Source organism: Haemaphysalis longicornis, unplaced genomic scaffold (assembly GCF_048455015.1).
Source record: "Haemaphysalis longicornis isolate Haplotype H1 unplaced genomic scaffold, Haemaphysalis longicornis Haplotype H1 scaffold_7, whole genome shotgun sequence".
NCBI lineage: Eukaryota > Metazoa > Arthropoda > Arachnida > Ixodida > Ixodidae > Haemaphysalis > Haemaphysalis longicornis.
Window position 1 is genome coordinate 69,320,845 of NW_027526422.1, and position 26,427 is coordinate 69,347,271.

Here is a 26,427-nt window from a genome sequence, read left to right on the forward strand (position 1 = left end):
AATGGTACCGGGATGGCAGGCGAGTGTACCCGCCGCCCCACCGAAAACTCACGAGGCAGGAGGCGACGACTCTACGTCAACTACAGACCCGAGCGGTGTGGACACCGGTTGTTGCAAAACACGTGTGCCCTGAGGTGTACGCGAGTGATGTGTGCGCGGTGTGCGGCAAGGGCCGGGCGACCATGGCGCACATACTGTGGAACTGCAAAGTGAGCGAAGGGACTACGGACGCGCCACCGAGCCTGGAAAAGGCGGTGGCAAAGGTTGACTACGAAGCCCAGCGCGAGGCCGTCCAGCAGACGTTGGTGGCCCTCGAGCGACAGAGGCCGAAAGCGCAGCCCTGCGAAGGGGCGGTGCGAGTAGGCAGCTGAAGCCGGGCGGCCCGCCAACGTGACGGTTAGGCCGCGTCACAACTTGCCGGAAATAAAGATGTTGTTTCTCTCTCTCTATGGTGTTAACAGCGTGTTTAGCATTGGTGAGTGCGTTTTAGACGTTGAAGTTGTGTCATTTGTGATCGACTGTGTTTTCACGATGTATGAAGAAGGCTGCCGTGGTAAGATGGTGTCGCCTTGACCTCTCCTAACGGCTCGTACAATAGTGAACTCCAGCTCGGACCGAACATCCCCGCGAGTGTGGCACCATTGGCTGACGGTGGCCTGGGGACTTCATTTTTGCTTTGTGCTTGTTCTTGTCGCTGCTAGCGGGCATGAAATGCCGTGGCTACGACGGCGTATTCCCAAACCATATCCCGTAGGGGCCCAAGCCGACCACACCCCCTAAGCAGGGGCGCAGCCAACGATGTTAAAAAATTGCAATTTTTTAACCTCCTTGGACGCAGCACCGTGACGTCTCTACCTATATGTGCGTGATTTCATGCGAGGTGGATTTTTTCTTTTTTTCCCCTCCCCTCGTTTCGGCTGCTTTGCGGGCGGCCGATGGTTTCGCTCCGCGGGAAACTTGTGTTGTACTATTTATATTTTTATTCCTGCTATTTCTTGTTTATACATTTGTATACTTTTTTGCGTGTGTGTGGCTTACAGTTGTGGCACGAGCTGTGACACATTGCTTTCGAATTAAAAGGCCAGACACTACAGAAATGTATATATGTGGTAGCTAAAAATGCGTCGCAAGAAACGGACACAAACTGCTCATCTATACCCATCAGCGGATCTCTAAAAGTGACAATTTTTTGCCGCTATTTGGACTCCGAAGATCACTATCGCAAAAAAAGTGCGCCAAGGAGATAACTTTTTTACTGAGTTTTATCTCTGCTGCGACTACCGTGACTTCAAGCTCACGGGCAACTACTTATTTGTCCCAGCGAAAAGAATATACGTATCTGAGTGAGTGTAACAGTGCAATAAATGAGAGGCCATGGGGCCCTCGGGGAGCAAGTATGAGGAGAAAAGGGGAAGGTCACAACTCGCACAATGAACACAGTTGCAGTCTTGGGGTCCTAATCGCAAAATGAACACATTAAAGTCAGTCAGCGGCAGCAAAACGCACAGTCCACACTTAAATGTACAGTTCACACTGTGGACAATGCGCTTCACACTGAAAACAGTCCACGCTGCAGACAGTTCCCATTGTATACCGAACGGGGAAGTCGGCCAGGCTGCTACACCAATTTGTAGAGTCTGTTTTCAAGGGCGTACTCGGTAATTGCTTCTAGTGCGGTGGGAACGTCACGGACCCGACTAACATGTTCCTGTTCAGTCGCAGGGGCGGGACCTAGAGGTAAAAGCTGGTGGTGATTACGGTGGAATACTGGACAGAGTCAAATTAAGTGCTAACGATTTGGTGTGCCTTCCCGATTACAGGGGTGGGGGGGGGGGGGCGCGTCAGCGCCATTCGGATCCTGCTGGAGCTGTCTATTTATAAATAACGTATCTTATGCAGCAAAATCTCTGTGTGCATGAAGCACACATTGTTATAAATAACTAATCGACACTGCCAACAGCGTGAGTGGTAGCACGCATGATTACTGATATCAAACTCGGCCTGGTGGCTTCAGTGAAGAGACGGTGGTCAATAGCCCTGTACAGAAGACATATATGAAACTCCTCGAGTACTTCAGTTGCTGTACAATCCAACTATTACTTAGCCCTTGGTTGGTATATATTCTCGATATTGTTTCCCTAAATTGTTATGACCAGCAGTGCAAATTATGCAGAATTCATGACCGACTGTAAAACGTGTACCTTTGAGCTGGTGTCTTTCTTATCAATGTATCACCCTTGCAAGAACGATTCACACCTTCCATTGCTGTTAACAAAATGTCAATGTTTTGCTTAGTGGCACTGGTCCTGATAAAGAATAATGCAATGAAGTTAATGTTATTTAATGTTAACGAAATTCAATGTAATAGTGCTTATGAAAGCGCCAAAATGTAGCAGCTCATGCAGCTGTAATATTTCGCAAGAGTAGGACAGTTTGTAAATGTAGTCGTGGGTAATTGGCTGCCTTTCTTGTAATCCTTACCTGCAGCACCGAATCGTGTTTTGAGGTGTGTGTATACAGTGAAAGAGCACCCAACTCAATCGTATGCCCTTCTGTGTGCTGTAGAATGAGCTTTCAATGAGGGTGTTTGCTTTCCGGACCGTGTATAATTGCCACATGCGCGTGAAAGCGTCCATCCGCGCGCGCGCACTTCGAGCACCGAGTGGAGCGCTAATTTAGGAACACGATCGGAGGTCAGCGTCAACTTGCAGGGGCGCAAGAAGAGCGCGGAGAGATCAGGGGCTCAGGTACAAAAGGTTTGCTTCTACCACATGTGCGTCAGCTTCCCCAGTGCCGCAGGCCAGCCCCGCCCACGGAGCGAAACCATCGGCCCCCTGCCAAGCAGTCGAAACGAGGGGAGGGGAAAAAAAAAATCCACCTCGCATGAAGTCGCCCACATATAGGTAGAGACGTCACGGCGCTGCGTCCAAGGAGGTTAAAAAATTGCAATTTTTTGAACCTCTTTGGCTGCGCCCCTGCTTAGGGGGTGTGTTCGCCCTGGGCCCCTACGGGATATGGTTTGGGAATACGCGGCCCGGCCCGTGCCCGTCGTCTCAAGCCCAGGCCTGACCCGGGCCCGGTCCTTTATTTTTGAGCCAAGGGAGGGCCTGCGTGTGTGTGACCAAGCCCGGTCTTAGACGCTGAAGAAAATTTGTTTATTATATTTGCTCGAGTGTCTTCGTAGCGGTAAATCAGACGGATCATCTAGTCTGTACAAGCACGCCATGAATTGAAACGCAAATAATAAGGGTTGAAAAATGCACGTAGTCTAGCTAACACCGTCTGCAGTTCACGCCCCATCGGCGTAATAATAGCTCGTATTCTTCCACGAGAGACACCATCACCTTTGATGACCAGACTCTTGTCTACTTCACGTGGTTGTCTCGGTCACAAGTTGGTATTGCTGAAATTTCTTGCTCCCCATTTGAATCCACGAGTATGTGCGTGCGTTGAAATGTTTTCCCTGCAGTGGTTGTTAAGCGGTGCCACTTCTATAGCACGCGAGCTTAATTTCCAGCCACGGCAGCCGCATTTAGATTGGTTCGACGTTTTATCATCAGTGTGCGTTTTATCATCAGTGCGGCAGACAGACTCTCTCGAAGGGTTGCGTGACGCGCATTTCTTGTGAAAAGGTTACTGGCAGGACAGCTTATACGTATTGCATATACCGTCAAGGAGACAGTCGACGCACCGATAGCCGGTTGTGGTGGTTTATTCGCAGGGATGAAGCCGATAGGAACGCAGGTCCTAGCGTTGAGGTGGTGGTGGCGGTGGCCCGAAAAATGGCGCATACCCACTTAGGGGGATTGGCCAAGAAGAGTTATGTTTTCATTACAATCAATCAAGGCAAAATAATGGAGCAGAAGAAAGAATTTGGTCTAGGTTAATGAGAGAGAGAGAGAGAAAACACGAGAAAAAAAACAGAGAGAAGAATAGGAAATTTATAGTAAAAGATAACCCAGCTCGTTTCTCGCGCACGCACCTTATGGGGTTCATCCTCTTCCCCTGGCACGTCTTTAGCACATGTCCTCGCGTCTCGATTGGACATGACCTACCTTCCTTTTGCACATGGTTGATGGTGGTACGGCACATACCGGATAGCTTGATGACCTGTTGCATCTGTTCATACTCCTTGCTACAATACAATCAACGGCGCGTGCCTATTGTCAGAGGCGATCTTTACACATTTCAACGGGTTTCGTTCGAAATCGATAGTCCTAGTCTCGAAAGGATGGATCTGTCGGTTCCTGTAGTGCCTAACTTTTCCCTCTGGTGGGATAGATGTGCCTCGATGAGTTCATCAGCTTTGTTGTTCGCTCCAAGCCATTTGTCTGTCGAAGTGCTGTCTGGTAGGCTTACATCCTGCTTGTAGGTTGTTCTTATAATGGTGTCCAGTTTGTTCAGTTCCGTTGTCGAGAGCAGAGCATAGGGTATTGCGTAAGTGAGCCGCGAGATGACGAAAGCCTGTACGAGTCGGAGTGTATCAGATTCGCCCATTCTTCTGGTCTTAGTTGTTACGCGCTTGATCATGTGTGGGACTTGCTCCGTCATGGTTTTGAGCTAATGGATTGATGAGCAAGTTCAGGGCCTTAGGGTTACTAAATGTCAGGTTGTTGTCTACACTGCACAAGTGAAGCGGGGAGTAGGGAAAAAATGAGGCAATATAAAAGCCCCATATGTATAGCCTTTGATTGGAGAGTATTGTAGATTGCAAGGCCGGAAATGTAGGATTTTTTTACATTTCGCAGTTATGTTTCTACAGTTTTACTGTGGAAAACAAACTCTTTTTGTGAAGAGTAGCTAATTGCGGCGAATAGCAAAACTTATACCGAGCCCCTATAATTCATTTAACCGCGTAGCCTCCGTACTAAAATGCTTCCATTCCGTACTTTCTGTTCTGCAACCTTTCGCTCTATGTTGTTCAGAGGAAGTTTGGGAAAGGGCGTAGTTGCCCGTCTACCCCCCCCCCCCTTTTTTTTTATGTTGGAGGTCGATACTGCCGGGAACATTCATTTCCGTGAATATTGGTGTAGTGCCTACATGATGGTTCCACTGCGCGCTTACAGCTACACGAATTTTATTCTTGAATTCTTTTAACAGCCGAGGTGTTAAGGTATGAGGTCGGTCCGGTGGCGTTAGCGAAAAAATACTAAGAGAAGAAACGCTTCCGTAGCGAGGCGACCGGCACGACTTTCGCACAGCTGCGTAGGCGGAGCCAAGCCTCGCCTAGCTATGACACCACTGCGCCGATGCGGTGCAGTGACCTCGGCGACGCTGTCGCCGCGTCGGCAACACACAACCCCTCGTGACTCCGCAGCGAGAACATCATTTACCCTCCCGCAAAACATGAGTCGACAGAAGTATGTAACCCCCGAGGAAGAATATGCGCAGCTTGAACACCATCGTGTCGCTGCTCGAGAACATACGACACACGAGACTGCTGCGATTCAACAGCCAGTATCGCGCCCAAGCTCACCAAAGCCTAGCAAAACATGGCAAATCCGGAAGAAGCTAGGTCGACCCCGAGCTCCGCTGTTTCTCCAGCCTAGTGCAAGCTGCGGCAATTTTTGCAGCAAAGCTTTATATATCTACCCCAACGGTTTCATCTCCGTGGGCAAAAAACGCCGAGGCTCCAAGGTCTAAGACGCATTGCGCATCTGTCAGGCTTATCATGAACACACCATACAGCTCAGAAGGCGTTTAAGGAAGTCACAAAACAAGCATCCAAACCACATTATGGATGATAAGGCGCCTGTGTACAATAACTCCCCCCCCCCCATTATATGTTCCTGGTAGGGATTACGTTTGCAGATTTTCTTAGAAGGCTAAGCAGGGCTAGTATCACTAAATAGAGCAGTTCTTGCGCAAGGCGCCGAGAGCATGCGTCAGGCTAAGCAGGACCCAGCATTTGCCTCCAGAGAAGCCGAGCGTAGTGTTAGTATGGTAAGGTATTAGAGTACCACCCCTGAAGCACGCAAGTCAGCAACGGCGGCCATTTGACGTTTATCAGTGTTGCGTGATCGCCGCACCTACGGCCTCGCCGTAAACGACGACCGAGTCGTTTGTTAATAACACTACCGAATATGCAGAAAGACGGCATCTTTGGACACACTTCTCGTGCTGAAATGCTATTACACGCGTTATCTTTGATTAGCATTCGGAACGACGTCAGTCATGCGCTGCCGCAGAGCAGGGAGGGCAAGATAAGCCTACCAGAGTTGACCGACTAAAACGCATAAACAACAAACCGTCGCAGTGAAAACAAATGTCACGTAATGCGAACTGACCAATGATCGGGCCGGCGGCACGGGACAATAGGAGAAAAGAGTGCCGACACTGTGTACCTCTATCTAGTGAAACTATACGGATGCAAGAGGCCCGCCGAGACGACGAGAAACATTTCATACCCTCCTCCATCACCATTTGTAGGGATTACAACAGCATTGCTGGACATCCACTTCAGCAGGGCGGGATTTTTATTTTTCCAGTTTTATTTGTTTCGGTTTATTAACGGCCAAAATTCATTTCCACTGCCGAACTCTGTACACTGCACATGTAGTTTGCACTTATGTGTGAAAATTCCTGTGGAACTTCGTGTATGCGGTAATGCTTTGGAAGAGGGGTCTCGTATGTCGTGTTCTCCATGGGCGAAACAAAGTCTTAGGCATGGCGAGCTTGAATGAAGAACACCCTCCCAGACTTTGCAATGTAGGCCGCAAGAGCGTGAACGTGGCCGACACTTCAGAATTCACCCTTCCCAGCCTTCCAGAAGGTTGATGCCTCAAAGACGCCGCGTTTTGTTTTTCAGCTGAAGGCACGCCGGACAAGTGGATGGTGTATTTTGGGGTGCAGCAGGTATGGGTCCTAAGAGCAAGGCATAAAATCAATGGTCTGTAAACGATTTTTCGTCAACTTGCAGTAACAGCCGCCGATAAGATGAGCGCTTTTTGCCTTTCTGAGCTCATTTGAAGAACTGTAATTGACACGCGGGATAAAAGGGCGTTACGGGAATGTGAACTTTATCGGGTCAATGTGTGGGTACTCCGCAGGGTTGAAAGCTTTGCTCTCTATGTTGTTCTGGATACAGGAAGTGCTGGAGCCCTTTCTTGCAGAAACGGTCGCACTTTATTAGTTATCTCCAGGTGTAATACACAAAAGCATTCATAGACAGGTCAACTCATACAAAATATTCGCACACAGGTGGACGCTGATGCACACTCCGTGTACTCCCATAACTACACCCTTAACTTAAGCAGAACCAGAGATAAAGACATCGTGCCCACGCCTTCTTGCTGTACGCATTGAGATCTCCCCTGGGCGGGGGTAATTACAAAGAAACCGGTAAGCTTCATCATGCGAACCCGGGCAACACAGAATGTGTTGATCAATGCTGATATATCTAGTCTAATGTATGTAGTATAAGACACCTTCCCACACCTTGTTCCGTGCGGTGAGAGTGGGAGATGGTGCAGCAGCGGGATAGCGGGGAATGGGGAAGAGGGTGCGGCATTGAATGGGACGCAACCGCTCCCACAGCTAAACTCATGGACACCGCCGGTCGGCAAGACGCAGCACTTTCGCGGACTGCTTTGGACTCCACCCCGGTCAATCGTGTTTGTTTCGAGAATGTGAGCAACTCTATCAAACCGAAACAGCTTCGCTGGGTAATCAGCCACCATACGAATGATTTGTTGTTAAGTCGTCAGTGTGACGAGACACTACGGCCATCTTATCACCTTTCAGAACACCAAAGATCGTCGATGCCGCTATGGTGGGGCCAAGTTTATAAACTATTACGTCAAACATGTCGTGCGGGTAGTGAGTGGGGAATAGGTGTTAGCCTTTTTTTAATAAAGAAGTACAGCAGCACGTTCATTGCAACTAAGCATTGCTCTCACTGTGCTGAAACCGACAAATACCGGAGTATTTGTCAGTGTTATTTCCACGCGTTGAACATCGCCGTATTGTGCACATAAAAGCTTTTCACGACGAAAGAGACTCTTTGTTTGGCTGAGTGCTGTCGCGTGGAACAGCGCGAAGAATCACCGGGCCATCGGTGGTTGGAAGGAGTTGGCGTGGCTTGTACCTCAGTGGAATCTGCATGAAAATGGATTAAGAAAGAATATATTTCCTCTTCAAAATTCTCCGACGCCCTTTCTGAGGTACAAAACATGTTTTCTGCTGTGCTTGCAAACTGTAGTGCTTTGCAAATGTGGCGTCATTATCGCAAGATTATGTTGCAAATCTCCTGCACGAAAACAGGTTCAAAACTACGAAGGGGCATTGTTATCGTCACATCGCTGTATTAGAAATCCACAGAAAGGCTTTGTTTGCATTGCAAGTGAATAACCTTTAAGAAGTTAGGCTCATGCTCACAATAAAAAACATAACACATGAAAAAGGTAACTGCGGTGCAGCTCATACGCAAAATTGGGACGAAATCAAAAATATACTGTTGCTATGGGTTCACTCTACCTGCACTTAGCAAACGCCAAACGAAAAAAAAAATGAACTAAAATATCATAAAGGTGTATATAAGATTAACAATATCCCAACATCAATTTAGAGTCTTGAAAAACCCTTACATTTTCCCCCATATTTCGACATATTTCAAGCTGTCCTCATGTAAGCTGCTCCATTCAAACTCGTCGAATGCGAGAACGTCTAGGGGGCAGCTTAAAAGGAACGGGGAAGTTTGAGCGTGCCAATTTCATTGCCATCAAAGGCTAGGGATACCAACCATTGTCTCGGAGCATGTTTCGAACCGGACACGGCGGAGCAGAGAAGCCAGAGTAGTTTTGGCCTGCAGCAGTCCGAGCCGCATTCCAACACAGTTGCGCGGTCCAGCGCCAAATGGAATGTACGTGAATGGTCGTACGCTGTCCTTGTTCTCCGGAAGAAACCTGCAATGAATAGAGTGGACATTACCAACGGCGATTGCGCGTCGACGTTTTTAGTTACCCAAGGATTATAAACGAAAGCAAGAAGCAAGATCACAGGATAAGTATCCAAGGCTTTTTCATACTGGTGACGCGGAACTAGACTGCAATGTCGCAAATGAGGCAAAGTCCTGCCACAGCGACAAACGACGTAGCCAAAGACGTCATCTAATGCATAGCATGCTATCTCTACGTTACCACTGTGAGTAAGCCTCTAAAAATGAGTTAAAAATTGTATGCCGCCAATCACCAGTTATAAATAATGCGCCCCCGGAAGCTTTCCTTAGCTTGTCTTTCTGACTTAGACAAACCAAAGCATGTTTTGCAGTTTCCCCAGCTCAAACCTAAAGCATACATCTTTTGGTAAAATTGAGATAGGCAAATTCAGATGGAAAAGTCAGCGGTGGGAATTTGTACTTATGTGGACACAGAAATGGCGAGCTGGCCCATACGTAGGTTCTTAGGGACATTAAGAATTCTTAAGTTGGATACGGCAACAATGCAACAGCTGAACAAGAGGAGGAATGTGACAGTTGTGCCCTATCGTGTGCTCGGTATATCGCATGTCTTGAATTTTTTAGGGTTGAGGTATGATGGTGTTTTGCTCCCTGTCCCTCTGAAATGGAGACAATTGCGGCTCGCCGTTCGTAAACAAATGGAGGCGATAAATCAAGTGAAATACTAATCTGCTGGCTAGCATCAAACCAAGAACGTTCCATGTACCACGTCAATCATTTGTTACATACCTTCCCTTAGCCGCTATATCTACGTAGGACAGGCAAGGTGTCTGAAACTACAGTTAGAACCAGCATCAAACTCCGACAAAAGAACTTCATTACACCCTCCACCCGCCTGCAACCACACTTATCAATGGATGTCCGTGACTGCTCATACACTCCCATTCACGGCAGGCAACGGCCATTTAAGACATCGGGGTTGGCTGGTTAGACAAAATGTTGACGCCTATAAAATAGAAATCGGGAGTTCGATGCGCTAACCACCCATCGATTGACATATGTTCTTACCTTGCACTACATTGCGTGCCATTTTCATTTAACTTTTGTTTTCTCTCTATTGCTGCTTTCCCGATCTCTCGCATTCACCTCACTGCATTGTAATCATCCCCATCTGGCGTAGCAAGCACTGACGCTAGCAGAGCTGACCTCTCCAGCCCACATTAAAGAGTTCTCTCTCTCTCTCTCTTTGTCACTTTAATACAAGCAAAAAAAGGTACGCATCAGTTTAGCACTCTGTTCGTGCATGTATCTATTCTTTCATAACGGAATAATAAATGGCTCAATGCTAAATGTCTATAAGTCGCTTGCAATATTAGGATTGAAGTATAAGCACATACCTCTCGGGGTTGAACCGCTCTGGATCAGGGAAGTACTCGGGATCGTGGTGGATGCCCGCAAGAGGGATGTCCACACACATTCCTGGCTTGAAGTGGATTCCAGCCACAGTGGTCTCCTCCGTACAAAGCCGTAGTGTCCTATGTCACACAAGGTATTAAATAACGAGAAGGAGGGTTCAGTTACGCTCTGCCTAATGAAAGGCGACTAATGTAACTCTTTTAAGAGCCCACAAAAGGTAAATGTCCATAATTAACCACTGCAGGCTAACTTGATAACGCCGGTTCGTATCCTCCCACGATCAACCACAGTGATGCGCTAAAATGGTATCAGACAAACTACGGGATAGACGAGGACAGGCGCTGCCTTGTCCTAACCAGCGGGCTTCGGCAGGAAGTCCTCTAACGAGAGTCCTCGTGTGCACGTCCTTTGTCTGAAAGATTTTTGAGCTGATCGGTGGTGCACCTGTAGTTGTTTCTATTATACAGTGAAACCCCGCTGATACGTCCCCCGGACTTACGACGACCCGATTCTTACGACGGATCGCCACGACCCCGGCAAACTCCCTATAGAAACAATGCACTAAAAACCCCCATGATGTGACGCTCGGGAGCACGTGGTCCGCTTCATACGACGGACCCTGGGGCGGATAAACCGGCGTTTTTTCCCTATTTCACCCCGCTTCGCCGCCTCGTCCCGACCTTCTTTATTATGGACCCCCGTTTGATGCTGCTTGATCTACAAAGGTCCGCAGGCGGGCCAGACCACTTGCTGAACAGACACAAGCAAGAAGGCGGGTGCTCGTGAGCGGGAGGTAACCGATGGCCTCACGCGGTAGCAGTATGCTAACACGCCTACCGCGAGAAGTCGAATTTCAGGTGGCAGACGGACCGTGAATTTGAAGCTTCTGTCGAGCCACCGACGAACGCGAAAACACATACGACGCAACCCCACAGCGATGAACGAACAGCCGCTTTTTCCCGCCCGCTCGATTTAAGTTTCTTCCTTTCACATCAAATCACGCTGCTCCACAGCAAGGGTGGAGACACGTACCAGTTGTCGCGGCCATTATGGCTCACTCGCTGGCTCCCGCAGCAAGTCACTGTAGCAACTGTAGAAAGACCGCGCTATAATTTTCGCCGAAACATGGTTTACTCGCGAAGTTTGAATCACCTTATCTATATCGCGTTGCTTGGTCTTGTGGGAAAAGCCGGGGCACTTTGGACCCAATACCGACGAATGTCGTTTGAAGTGCGAATGCACTTTATAAGCGACCCCAAACCATCCACCGCCGGCGGCGGCGGCGTCCGCAGTGCTCCTCTATATTTAAAAAAGAAACAGCATCCGGCGCCAGGTTTCGATCCGAGGACTTTGCAGCCGCAGCGCGACGCTCTACCGATCAAGCCACGGACGCGACGGTGATGTCAGTGTCGTGACGCGCCTTATATCTTTAACGCATTCAAACTACGTCGTCAGCGGCGTGCGTTGGCGACTCAGCGGCGTTATAGCGGCTTGATAACTGCGTGGTGTACACGTGATACTACAAACCCGATGGAAGAGATGGAAGAGAAGGCTGCGAGGCGGTGGGCTGCGGGGGCCGAGCGCAAGCGCCGCAAGCGGGCTGACAACCGTGCATTCGCACTTTCACATTCTCCCCCTCGGGGAAATGCGGGGGAATTTTTTTTATTCAACTCCGCCTTGCGGTATCGCTCGTTTCGCATGGCATTGGCTGTTTCACACTCGAGTTTTCTCATCTCAATATCCTCGACCACTACCACGTCGACCTTATGTCGCGCGCGCAAGTCGCGGGGCTGCGGGTTATCTGGACGCCATGAAGGGGAGGAGGCACAACATAGGCGTTGCTCTTTTTTAAACTTGGGGGTTCAGCTATTGGTTCGCAAATCATGCGGGAACAGGTTAAATATAGTAGCTTAAATAAGTTCTTAGCCCAGCTGTCCCGTGAGACCGTCTACTAGGCCGGAATTTACTGGCACCCTGGTCGTACGACACCACGATCATACGACGCTTTCTCGCGGTCCCTTAAAGGGACCCTGCAACACTTGCCATCGACTACTAGTACTGTATTTTGGGATAAAGTCTATTGTCCCAGAAATCTCCTCCAGTAAGAATTATGAAAATCCGTTCACAATTAACGAAACTACGCGCGATGAGAAATCGCGCATAATCGTTCCCTCTCAACTCGAGCGCGGAAAAGGGACGAAAGCTGCGCCACGGCCGCTCATCCAGCGGCCGTGGCTGCGCGCTCTCTCCCGGAGAGGGGGGCGGCTCGCGGCGTTCTCTTCGGCGGCCTTCGATATATCACATGCCGGGTAGTTTTCTCCTTTTCTCCGCAACGCGGAGGGGCCTATTTCCGGTCTGGTGCCACAAAAAAGCAGGCATGGGTGCCTGCTCGCAAGTGCGCGCTCGGGCTGGTAGGGCGTTTTTGAAGCAATAAACGTTTGTAGTCGAATGGTCCCGTTGAAAGGGAAGTATTGAGCTCATCACTCAAACTCCGCGCGCACTCAAAACACAAAATAAACGGCAAAACTGTGCCTACAGGTTCAGGCATAGAAGAGGTTCGTACACAGCGATGACGACGACGGAAATGGGAGCATCTAGCCGCGAAGTTGACCAGTGACAGCCGATCGGGCAGCCATGGCCTATGTGACGTCCCTTAGGCCATGCATAATGAGGACAACTGAAGAGAGAGCGGTTTGTTTTTCCGCGTCTTTCACAACAATTTGCGCGCTCACCGCTTCACGTGCACGTGTAATATTTGGCTCAGGTATTCCTGGCAGTGTAATCTAAACGTCGCGCAGGTTTACTCGCACTGCTCAAAGAGTGTTGCAGGGTCCCTTTAAAAGTCGTATTATCGGGGTTCCACTGTATAAATATACTAAAATTCTATTCTTGTAATCAGTCTCAAGATAGCGCCGAAGCAGTCATTAAAGAACACTTAAGCGGCTATAAAACTGCATACCTTAAAACGTCGTATTTTTTTACAACAAAAAATAAACAACAATGTCAGTTACCTTAAAAGTAAATTCATCTCAACGGTAACGTTTACTTTTAATTCAACAGTGGCAATTATTACTCCTACTCGTCAGTAACATATATAAGGTTGCAGTGTCAGGGGACAGACCGACATTCTGAGAGGAGTCGGAATTGGGATTTAATTTCCTCGGGGAAGCCAGTAGAGGTAGGGGCGGCCATCAGTTTTGTCCTAGAAGTGCAAGTGCAGGGAGCGGCGATCAACTCACTGCCCCCCCCCCCCAACACACACACACACACACCTACATTCGCAACTGACCCCCTAATAAATATCTTACGCGTATGTAGATAAGGTATTTAATAGAAAATTTTAGGCAATATTCGCCAAAAGTTGTTTGAATAAAAACTATCTCCCAGCTATACTGGGACAGCTGTAGCAGTATTTAGAAGTTATAGCATTTTAGGTGTTGCCGATCATTCCCAACCTCGATTATTTTTGGCCGCTTTCCCAGCAAACCATTCAATGGCTATCGTCCCAGGCGTCGAGATGGTACGTGGGGAAACTAGTCAATGTACCGTTTGCCATTGACGTTGTCCAGTTGTCCAAGCGGAGATTGCCGGCACTATTGCACGATGATTTGAAACGCTAAGGTCAGGGTATGGATGTACATCTTACTGCAGCCCTTCATAAATTATATCTTCAACAAACACTCGGAGGGGATGTTGTTCGCCTCAGTGCGAATGACTTAACTGACACGCAGACATTTTGTTCGCTGCGATGACGCTGATAGTGAGGCGTCAGTGAGAGCTGGAGTGTATACCATGGGTGTGTCTCTATGCACCGCAGCGTTTTCCGACAACAGCGTCACGACACACTCACAAATTAAAAAATATATATAATTATTAATTTATCCAGCCATTGTTCAGTACCTCGCCTCAACTACACGAGCCAACTGAGGCGATTGTCACGAATTTTAACTTCATGACTGTGCCAGGGTCAATAAAGATGTCCTACAACTTCGCCTAAATTCAGTCAAAAGGTAGCAATGTCGGGATAAGGAATATTTCAGGTTTAACGGAAACTGTTTTAACTCAGCGTAGCAACCGGGAAAAAGACTAAAGTATGTGGCGGTTACTTCAAGAATTTCCCCTACTTTTTTACTGATGTCGTCAGGTGGAGTTTTTAAACAGCCTGTAGGAATTGGTGACGCTGTGAAAAAATAACCTATATCGTTAAGGACAGGGCGTTACCACTTTGCGTATCTTGTAACGGAGCGGCACAAAAGCGCAGCTCACTATAGTCTGGTCGTGCGTGCTTCAAAATCGGAATAAATATCACGAACTCCGGGTGCACGTTTTCTTATTCGAACGCCAAGAGTTCAGTTAGGTTCAGGTAGGCCAATTAAAGACAAGCATGCACCTGAACTCGAAATTCATCGCTTGGTGTCTATACGGTGCATAATGTTCCCGTTATTAGACGTGGGAAATACTCTGGTATGGTTAGTAGATTGCACGGCGAGTGCCCAATTTAGTTTCTACTCGAGTCCATCTATTTACATGTTGACAGGATACCGAACACCCGCCTTTTATCCATTCCGCCATGTACTCGGTAAGATCTTTGGTACGCCGCTGGAGTTTAAATGATGTTGGAAGTCTGTATTTAAAACAAATCATTTCAAATTCTCTTCTAATATAAAACAAAATCATATTAAGTTATAAACAGTTCCGTCTTTGAGCGATAACAAATATTTAGTGTCTTCACAGCCCCTTTACCAAAGCGCCAAGATATAGCCAAATCAAAATTAAGCTGATACGACGCTGGGGCGTAGCTGATACAAATGCCCTCACTACTCGATAGCCGTTATATTCACGCTGTCACCCAGTCAGCGTTGATAAGGAATACATTCTCAGCTAGAGCATTTCGATACATACAATAAGGTCAGTCAAAAACTAATCGCCGTTCAAATGGTATGCACGGACGCATTTAAATATAATCGAGGAGTACTCTCACACAGAGTCGGGTGTGTTCACTCGCATCGCCTCCTTGATTGAAGCATCCAGATAATGCATCTCCTGTAGTGCGTCGTACGTGATTCCACCCTGAAAGTACAAAAAAAAACGAATAAAGGCATCGCCAGAGGAACAATAAAGAACACGGAAGGTAAAGCATATATCTGCTCCAAATGTTTGAATTTGGCGAGAAAAAACTAAAAAATAAGCAGAAGCCTGGACTAAAAGGTCACAGCGTGCACATCTCAATTGTACAATATTTCCTCTACCATACGATAGCAATGTCACTCTTGGCCTTAGATGCCCTTGAGACAGAACGCTCGACTAAAGAGAGTCCTCTCTCACACGGTGGCCCACAAGAACACATAATTTAGCCTGAAAGAGCATGGAAGAAAATTATAACTATTTCCTGTGTAAACAGGGAGGCATGTAAAGCTGGACCTCAGTAAAAACGAAAATGACCATAATCGAAACGCTGTGACCGCAAAATGAAAACACTACTGCTAAAATCAAAAGGCAATGACCGAAATAAGAACTCAAAACCATCCATCGACCAGTATGACACCCTTTCATTCCGCTGAGCTATACCCGAACGGACATGTTTGGCATCGTTGAGCATTGTTCTGAGATTATCGGGACCGAACATTTATGTTCTTCAATGCTGGTCCGTTCTTCCGCGGAGCGAATCACGCGCGGTTTACCCATTTATTTTCACATACTGCAGCCCTTTAAGGGCTATAGCAGGAATACGGTGCAATAAGGTGAATTGCCCGACATGCGTTAGCGACCGCACCTGCGATATGACGCGATGCGAGCGGCGCCTCTTTCGAAACAGCTTCGGATAAATAAAGTTTCTGCCACCACCATCTACCACTACCCTAATTGGTTTCGACTGTTGCGTGATATAGCGCGACACCTGTGCGGCCGCGCCCGCGCCTAGTTTGAACGTCGGTCCAGAGCCGTGCACGAGACAGATAATTCCCGTGAGGGTTTATAAGCTCCAAATTTATAAGCTCCAACAGAGGCAGAGTGAACACTTTATCCCCGGAAAATCCCCCGAGTGGGTACGTGCCGAACACTTCAAGGGCTTCGTCATCATCAGCGCCATCTTTAGAGTACGTCGATAAACTTGGCTTTCCCTCAAGGTGGTTCGGCGTACGCCACCACCGACGGCGCAAGTCAGCCAATACAAGCTTTGCATGAAAAGAGAGGGGAGCTTTTCAATGCCCCCAGAACCAAGCATACAAATGAAATATTAGTGTATCGTCTTAATATGCTTGAACAGCGTCAAGTCGGTACCAATTTTGAGACTCATTGTGACTGCAAGCCGAGATTTCGAGCACATTGAAATTCTAAAATTATAATGATCAATTGAACCTCAACGAAAATGACACATCAAGTATGTCACATAATGCAACACGCCAACAACTGTTCAAGCTGTTGGGAACTTCGGAAGCTATATTACACTAACTATAAATTTTACCTTCATTCTGTGCTTACTTTCACTTCCGTCAATTATCGATCTGCTGAAAACACCTTGGACATACAGAATGCTCAGGTATAGTGTTGTGCGGACCACTTTTAGAAAAATCTTAATTCTTTTCCAATTCTTCGTGCATGGACTTGCGTTCTCCTGGTTTCACCCTAAGTGACAGTCAAACACCATCGTGCTACACATTGCGGCCTTATACAAAAGGGGTATAAATGTTATTCGGCAAATTATTGTCCTAGCAGTTTTCTCGGGTGGAGCAGTCCATGCAAATCTGAACACATTGCGTCGAATGCCGGCCCGTTCTTGCAGTGTTCATTATTGCGTTTTTCTGTTTCAACATATATCCTTCCTCACATCAACAACCACCGTTTCGCTCTTCAGAAGCCTTCCATAGAGCAGCGCAGAAATAAAGGCGCAAAAGGCATTACACTTGCATGCGGGAGCCTCGAGAGTACATACTTTTAGGTTGCCGCTTACATAAGATTGACTTTGCCTCTGTCGACGGGTTTCCATCTAAAAAAATGTAATTACGGATAGGTTTCTGGAGGATAGCCACAACACTAGCTCCAACGCGGCCCCTATGAAACACAATTTGCCACGGCATGCTGCAAGAAATATTTCCCAAATATTCAAAATCTCAAAAGCGCTACTATTCATTTAGTCACAGTTTGAAAACAATGTCTTCTGAACATGCCCATACTGAGTTTTGCTACCCCGGAGGCTTACAGATTTCAAGTACTGGAAGTTGCGCCATCCGGAATAAATTTAGTTCGAAGGCGCAAATTACCCAAGGAGCAAGGACCTTAATGGTGCACTGTTAAATCAACAGACGCGTCGCATTGTGTGGGCAATCTCACGATCTTTTGTGTATTTTTTTATCCAACTGTGATCGTATTTTACTCAAATTCACCACTGCGGGACTTATTCATGCGGCTAAAGCAAGACAACAACGAATCTGCACACCTTGCAAAAGACTACTTCGCACTTCAACTATACATATATAGCGCATATATAGGCAAATTACACAATCCACATTTGTTCAAAACCCAAAAACGCGAGTAAACTCGTTTTAAGTGCGAATGCACTTCTTAAGCGAGCCTGAATCGTCCGCCGCCGTAGTCCGCATAGCAACAGCTGCGGGTGCGCGCGCTCCTCGTCTTCCATAGCAACGGGGGGAGATGGGCGCGCGCTGCCTGGCCGCGTCCCCATGGCTCATTCTTGTTGTTGTTCCTGCTGACATGGCACATACCCACGTGGGGGATTGGCCAGGAATCGGGCGTGAGAAGGGCTAATGCACCCGCTTAAAGGAGTACTGACACGAAATTTCAAAGCTGAGATCCGCTCTAGCAATCAAGTACAACGACAACACAAATAGGTGTCTGTGAATAAATGCATCTTTCTTTCTTTGTAGTTGTGTGTGTGTGTGTGTGATCTCTCTTTCGCGAACATTACCGAACCGCGCAAATTCAACTCGTGCATTCGCACTTTCACATTCTTCCCCTCGGGGAAATGCGGGGAATTTTTTATCTGATAGTACGATATCCTGCTTGATATTGCGGTGATTAAACCAATCGCTGTTGTGACCACCCATTCCGCGCATAGATGAAATTAAAGCTTTCATACTTCTAACCAGGAATGTTGGCGAGAGCTAATTGCATGGTCACCCTTTTCCTTTCAACAAGCCCCGAATTTTTTACAAGTATAGGCAGTTTCATTTCGTTGTTTATAATGGCGTCTCGCCCTTTTCTAGTTATATGTACGCAGTCCCTTTCACAACAGTTTTTTTTTTAAAGAAAACCTTCCCGCGTTTTACATACCTCCCTTTCTGCCTTGTCTACTTCCGCGATGACCTTGTCTTGGAATTCCGGATGTAGCGCCAGGTAGTAAGCAGTGAAAGTGAGGACTGTTGCGGTGCTTTCCGTGCCGGCAACGAAGAAAACTAGGCCTTGGGCAACTATTTCGTCCAGTGACATCTCTGAAAATGTGCAGTCAGTCAATAATGTTTCTCCACAAAGAAAACAGGTTGTACAATGCATAGATGAATATGACTTATAAAAAACAGACAAGATTCTTATAATCCCGTCTTCTATCATTTGGAAATCGTTTTCAAAAGCAAAAACATTTGTGAGCTTCCCATAGACAGATCCTGCCCTGTTTTCGCAGATAAAATATGTATTACAGCGCTAAAAATTGTTTTTTTTCATATGTGTCTGTTGTTCTCTGCTAACAAAAAGGCGAGAGTTGATACTCGCATGCTTTTATATAACCAGCATTGTTCAAATACATTTTTGAATGTACAAAATTTATGATATCATCAAAAATAATGAAAATTTTCGTGAAATCAGTGTGGATACGCGTAGACCATTAGCTAATACGTCCATGTTTTACAATGTACGCTACCAGTATTGTCAGCTCCAACAAAGTTAGAAGGAGTAAAAGAAATAAGAGACGAAGCACCGCAAGAACGTTGTCATACGTATGGTTATGAACGTTTCCGCATTTGTAGTCACTATGCTAATTTTTACAATGTACTGTTCTCACTTTTTGGTTCTTCATTATGTTGTTTTCCGTCTGTCGCATTCTCCCAGTCATATTCGGCATCCATGAACACCTGAAGAAAGTCGTCTTCCTTCTGGAACATCGTGCGTTGAGCATGAGGAAACAATAAACTTTAGCATACCTCTTATCTGACTGTAAGAGGTCAAGTATTTCTATACGCAATACCAGGATATTTCAGTGGAGTGCATCGCAACCATTATGTGGCCTTCAGGAGGGGCTCGAAAAAGGCTCCAGTACTAAATAATTGTTGGAAATGTGGCTTTAATAAACTTGAAAATATGGCTTTAATACAACTTTCTGAAACGGTAGTGCTTTTTACAACAACGCTGAAAGTACGAATTAGGCGATATTGTGGTCCCCAACAACTCTATCCCATCATTCATCGCTGCAAATGCATGCATGATGGCACGTTCCCTCTAAGAGCTCTTTGACATGGACAAGGCATTTAACCGATGAAGAAAATAGATTGCAGTGACCTGCATGTGTGATCGCACAATGAAATGAATCACGAATGCGCCGAAAGAACGACCCCCGTGGTGTTAGGACGGAAAGCAGACGCATGTTACCGATACATATAATTGTAGAACGTTCACGGCGTTTTCGTTTCCCGGTCGCGGCGGTCGCTTTTCTGATGGAGGCGAAAGGCAAAAGCGCCCGTGGGTATGACATTTTGGCGCACGTTAAAGATCCCCAGGTGGCCAAAATTAATCAGGAGCCCTCCACTACGGCGCGCCTCATCGCCTGCGTTGCGTCGGCGCGTTAAACCTTACAATCGATAATCGAATGTCCACGGCTTGCTCCGTGGCCTCATAGGGGTTTTGAGAGTAACTGAACTAAGGCCTCTTCGGAACCTTCCCGACGTTACCCCTGGCTTTCGCCATCACGGTCGCTGTCATGTCAGTATCGCTAGGTTGTCCAGTTCCGGGCCATGCACACAAAATAAACTGGGTTTTAAGGGCCTCTGTCGTTAATTTTAAAAACTCATGTACAGGGGTGGGGTAACACTTACATTTGCACTAAATGTGTTCTGGTCTGGTTGTAAGTTAAGTAACTAAATCGTCCTTTTTGGTCACATGCATGCTGCGCACAAAATGAAAAACAAACAGTTTATTATTCACACGAATGTCTGTTCCGTTTCATCCGGGAAGTCGGTATGTTCAATGTAACTTCCGCCGAGCAACGCGGCCACAAATCCAATGCAACATCGATCACATTCTACGGAATGAAATGCGAAGATAACGAAAATACCATGCATTATATCGTTGTTTTCGTTTTCTTCTTCAAGTTCAAAGCTTCATTCTGGTATTTTTTTTTAACACTAAAGTGTTTTATGCCCAGGTACACCAAGATCTTGCTCACTTCATATCCGTCACGAAAGTGACGTCGCTAGAAAAAGTGGCATTGTCGCTGCGGCGCCCGGAGTCGAGCCCATGCCCTTTCGAGCCCTCTCGCCGCAAAGGGAGGCGCGTGGCGCTCTACCGACTGCGCAATGAGCAGAGACGTGAGCAGCTCTCCAAACGCGCCTTACGACCTTCACTATGACTCGTTCAGATGGTGCTGCCGTCTAGGAGTGGAGAAGAGAAGTAGCGCATCAAGACGCTAATGAGCGCCGACAGTTGGCGTCTCGATGCCAGCGCCTTCGTGTACGGGGGCATGCCCGTATGATGTGTTGTAGGGTGGCTTTGCCTGCACCACTCGTTCACCTAATAGAGCAATAAACTTCAGGACTCAAGAGAAATGGTAGTTTAGGCACCCTCCGCGCTGCTGTTGTTCCCGTGACCGTTGTGTTTCAAGCTGCTGTTTCTGTATTTTTGGTTTTGTTGTCCCGGAACAAACCGGTTGTTTTTTTGTTGTTGTTGTTTCTTGCGTGTCGGCGTCCCTTCATCTGTCTGGGTCAGGCTCGCGAACTTTTCGTACATGAAGGAGGTTCCTTTAACATTCAACTGCTCCTGTGAAGGCACCTTTCACTTTCGTGTTTTACCGATTCCCGCGAAAACGGAATCAACCACAATTTCTTTTTTTTTCTTGCTTCAGCGCTTACGCATAAACGTACCGGGTTAATGAAATGAAATGGTGTAAACATAAACATATGCAAACATCATAAACGCTAACTTTACCATACTCTTTTTATCAAACGTAATAGTTGAAGTGCAAGACACAGAGTAAATGAAAACGTAATATGACCCACGTTCCTGGCACTGGTCTTAGTAGAACTCAGCTGCTTCCTCCCTGCCGTTACTTTAGTTCTGCAGAAAAGTTCGTGTAGACATGCCTTCATCCACACCTTCGTAGACCCATACATTGGGCTTTTATCCTGTTTGGTTTACACATCTCACACACCCGTCATTTCTAATAGGAAATTGCGCGTCGAGACAAGGAGAGTTTTTACCGGCTTACCCTGTTATTCGACTTCCGGTCTTCGATCAAGTGAGCAACGAAGGCCTTGAATAAGTCAGTGCTTGCTTTCGGAGGGTAATCAGGCTGAAGAAGCTTGAAGACCTTTGGCATCAAAACTGGGGGAGCAATCGAAGATGAGGCAGCAAAAAAAAAAAAGGTTATATTTCCTGGCCAGAAGGCAACCAACAAAATTATTTAGAACATTGCTCTCTCTAGAACAATAGATTGGTCGCGCAACGCTCACATAACACACGATTTCTGAAGAATGCTAAGGAATAAGACTAACATGACCTAGGTTTTTCATCAAACCCGCAGGAAGAAAGGTATCATCATCTTGCATGTCGTGAAATCTCTAGGTCACAAGGGGCTTTTGTTAATATGTTGAAATTAGAAACAACCAGTCATCATGGGCTCGCAGAACGACATAAGATGTTATAAATATGAGCAACGTACCACACTAAACAGGGAGGTATCAAATGCACTCATCGGTTGTGCGTCAGTTTTATGTCGTGTCTTTCTGATATTTCAAAGCGGGAGTATTGCACGTTTTTCGCACCTGAAGACATTGTTGATAAGTACAATTCCTTCGGGATTTGAGAACGCCGGCAATAATAAGTAAGCCTCCCCCTAATAACTTACGAAAAAGGAGGGGCAATTCAATAACTTATTTTGAATCAGCAATGAACTCTGCTACATACCATGTCGAAGCCATACCGGTCCATAGTACAGTCGGTAAAACGCTTGTCTATAACAGCGAGTTCAGCTTCAACCAGTTATATTTGAAAACTGCGAAAACATACTCTTTACAAACACGTTGGAGATAACAGGGGCGGGCTTAGAATTCATAACACCGCAGTCGTTTTCTTCAAATCCAGCTCAGGAGACGCACGATAAACGGGAAAGTACTAAAGCTGTGATATAGACAATCGTTTCACTGGCTGTACCTTTAACACTGTATGTCAAAGGAGCCGCGTCATCTGTAGCCTTTATCACGCCTAAGATCATATATAATATTAAGTTCTGTAGAAATAATAACCGTTACAATAGCATAGTAGCGTTTAAGAGCAGAACTTTCACGCACAAATTAAACCGGACGGTAAAAATTAAAGCATTGCGACACAGCCTTTTTTTTTCAGAGAGGGTAGGTAGCACGGCTTAGTTTGCTCATGAGTGTAATTATAGTGTGACGATGATCGATGGTGGCTCGTTGATCGATGCCACCTGTAGACGATGCTCCACTCCAAAATGTCAAATAAATTTATTTGCAAGTACTATTTACAGAGCGGGAAGTAGTTCGCTCAAAATGTGGGCAGAGCCCGCACCAAGCGATACGTTATCTCCCCCCTCCCCCCCCCCCCCCCCGCTTCCCCAAAAACCAAGCACCTTGGTTTTATTTCAAAAACACCGCCTCCCAGGAAGTGTACCAACAGTGTGAGAAGGGTTTGTCAGTTAATCCACATTAGCCCACTGATAACCCATAAAAACAACTAATCTTAGGTGCGCAATATTAGCAGAGCGCAAACTTCACGGGACCGGACGGCCACGAGCGCTGACAACTGGTAACAGCTGAAGAGCGGGAAAACATGCAAAAGAGTACCTGCGCACTAAAGGTAGGCATGCCGTAGATATTGCGCCGCACACACTTACCCTCAAGTGTTGTCGAGATAAGCAACATCACAATCAAGCAAGGACATGGAGGGAGAACGTTCCGCCAACGTTCCTTCTGATAATCAACGCATTTTATTTCCACGTGATAAATCGTCAACATTGGCCAAATTTTCCGGGGGCTAACTATAAAAATAATGACTAGTTTTCTCTTCCACAGAAACAAGCTCCAAAACAGCACACCATGTTTACTATTCGCATCACATGGTTCCCGGCGACCCATTTGTATCCATTAATGGAGCTCGTATACACCGCAGTAATAAAATATATTGTTAAAGGAGGTATATAGCGTTTACTCACACAACATAACCAGTTTATAGCCGGCCACAGGGCTAAAGATGGCTTCCAGACTTTTCATCAACGGATGATCCGTGTCGGTAGTGCTGTTCAAGTCAACGCTGTAGTTTATGGCAGCAGTCGTGTCCAGAAACGAGTGATGCGACAGTCTGCGGAATACGAGATATTCATTGAACTTCCCTCCTCCAGCCTCTTCCTCCAGACGCACAGCATCGAACAACCTACCTTCGACCAACTTTTCGGCAGCTGAAAGCGTTACTGGTCTTGTGCATCGGTGGAGTCAGGCAAAACATCGATGCGTGCGTCTTCAGAAAACTTTGAAAAACGAGTGGTGCCTTCTACAGTTCCAGCACAAGCAAATTGTGTTTTGGATAGGCGGTAGGTTTGAAAATGGCTCGAATTGGCAAAATGTTCATTATAACAGCACCGGGCAGGTCGGAGAGCCCTCATCCTGCCATTACTGTACTGTGTCCTGTCTGCTCTGCTGTTTAATAGCCGGCCTAGTTCCGCACGCGCTATCTTCTCTGAGCAGAAATATGTTTGATAGCTTATTCGTATCTGAGCTCATTACAGCTCAGGTAGGAGCTCTCACTCATTGTTCGGCGCTGGCAAAGCATGGTATCACGTCAGTGCCACATCGCCTCTCTTCGGCTGAATCCTGTATACCGTAATTACCCGATTCTAACGCGCACCCGATTTTCCCGGCAAAAAAAAAACCGAAAAAACTTTCACCTACGATTGTAACGCGCACGGGACTTTGTGACCCAGACAAACGAACGTGAGAGAAACGGGCGATTTATTTCCCGAAGTAATCTCACTCATCTCACTCCTCGCCGCTCTCCGCTGACCACATCTCGGCCTCGGCGGCTTTAAGCGCGAATTCGCGATGCCACACTTCTGAACGAACGTTCAACCATGGTCGATGGGATCGTGGCCCACGCCTCGCACGCCCATCCCGAGAGCTTCTCCAGAGGTGCACGCTTCAGCCCACCGCTCGTTTTGAACGCGTGGGAGCCACTGCTGCCATTGCTGTTATCAAGCGCGCAAGTGAAACGATTTGACGATTTGTGTGAACGCCGATAGAAAAGCCTAGGCGCCTAGGCTTGCTGCGTCCGAAAAATCGTTGCTAAAAGCTTTGGCGCCATCTTGAGATATCGATGACGATGGGTGGGACGAAATTTCCGCTGTTTTGGCAGTTTCAGTTTTGTATCCGATTATAACGCGCTTGCGATTACTCGGCCTATTTTTTCGGAAAAGAAGTGCGCGATAGAATCGGGTAAATACGGTAGTACACAAAACAATCTTATTTTTGCCTCTGCGATAACACTGAATACTAAATAGGCGTGCCAGCCGCTGTGATGCTGTTTTGGAGACACTCCTTTCTGGTGTTGTGTTCCCCTCGAGTTGTTGCTATCAAAGTAAAATGGTCGTTGTAGGTCAAACTGTTTACAGAATACAACGTTATCGACTATGGAAAAAAAATGTTTATGTAGTAAATTTTACACTGCCACTCTATACATTGGTTCAACTTTCAGATCAGTGCCTTCCTATTTTTTAGTCATAAAAAGGCGCGTCCTTCAGCATTCGAGACAACTTGTTACTTACTTGTTCTATTTAGACAGACAATGATTAAGCCAACACGAACCATTTCTCGTACTATGTTCAACTGGTATTTTGCAACCATTTGTGGGTGGCTAAATCGAATGTTTTGTATTTAAAACCGGCCCACTGTGATTTTGTTCTAGCGGAAGCAGGGACTTGCTTTGTTTAAAAACAGAGCTTAAATGTTTACGGCCATTACTGAATCCACCGAGAGTTAATTTTATGCAAATTTATTATTTTTAAGCGTATTTACGGTAATATGAAACAAAATCAGTAGTAAATAAAGCATTATAATTATGTATGGTTATCACGCAGAAACGTCTTGCTCAAAATTACCCAGAAATCAAATTTTACCTTTAAATTAATATTTTCGTGCGGAAGCATCCCTTGCCGAACACGTCGCCCTCCTGGGTTGGAACGTGCAATGCCTGGTATTTAACTCTGGCCTGACTTTACAGGTGGAAAGCTGTGCCAGGAATCCGGCCAATCTCCAGAGCAATCAGGCACTTTGACTTCCTCAGTACGTCGCATCGATTTGATTCCTTATTCTCGGTATTTCGCTTTGTTATTTTTTTTTTTGCTGCACGGCCATCACAAACGATGTCCTTGCGGAGCTAAATAAGCTCAGCAACCTAAATGTTTTCAGTGGCGTCTCTTGTCCATCGTGGCGATTTCCCCTCGCACTGCCCGCCAACATTGTTATTTGAGCTTTATTTTCTCTCTTTTTTTCATTTTCTAACTGCCCCGTTGAAAGCACCGAGAAACTCAGCCAACGCCATTGCACGATGCAACCATGTGTGAGAGTTTGGATTAACGTGAAACTTACTCGCTGATGTTGATAGGTTTATCTTGGGCGGCGGCTTCAGCGACCTTGGATGTCGCCTTCTCGGCAACAACTCTGATTTTGGCCACAATCTAAAATAAAAAAGACGGGCAATAGAAACGAATGTCAGAATGGGCGGCCCCTTTAAAATACCATCTCTTTTATACCATGTATTAGGGTTCCTTTTAAATACATTTTTTCATGCTAAGCGAAGGGTCATCAGGTTCCCCACCAACACGGATTATTACATTATCGCAAAAGAGGTGCAAATGATCTGGTAGCTACGCGATTTCCTACTAT

At 46.5% G+C, this 26,427-nt stretch overlaps 1 protein-coding gene across 2 annotated transcripts in view; it reads right to left on the minus strand.

Moving 5' to 3' along the window:
• Positions 1-7,830: 7,830 nt before the first annotated feature.
• LOC144145862 (cytochrome P450 3A41-like) overlaps positions 7,831-26,427 on the minus strand; it is a 36,042-nt gene continuing 17,445 nt past the window's right edge. Inside the window, exons 6-14 of one of the 2 annotated variants that reach the window (XM_077677670.1) lie at positions 26,131-26,219; positions 23,706-23,851; positions 21,741-21,856; positions 19,326-19,413; positions 18,602-18,759; positions 15,294-15,382; positions 10,294-10,431; positions 8,741-8,903; positions 7,831-8,097 (exon numbers count right to left, since the gene is read on the minus strand). In XM_077677670.1, the coding sequence (XP_077533796.1) occupies positions 7,984-8,097; positions 8,741-8,903; positions 10,294-10,431; positions 15,294-15,382; positions 18,602-18,759; positions 19,326-19,413; positions 21,741-21,856; positions 23,706-23,851; positions 26,131-26,219 (1,101 nt within the window). In that variant the 3' untranslated portion in view covers positions 7,831-7,983. Of the gene's footprint in view, positions 8,098-8,740; positions 8,904-10,293; positions 10,432-15,293; positions 15,383-18,601; positions 18,760-19,325; positions 19,417-21,740; positions 21,857-23,705; positions 23,852-26,130; positions 26,220-26,427 lie in introns of both variants that reach the window. The other variant, XM_077677669.1, reaches the window with a different exon arrangement.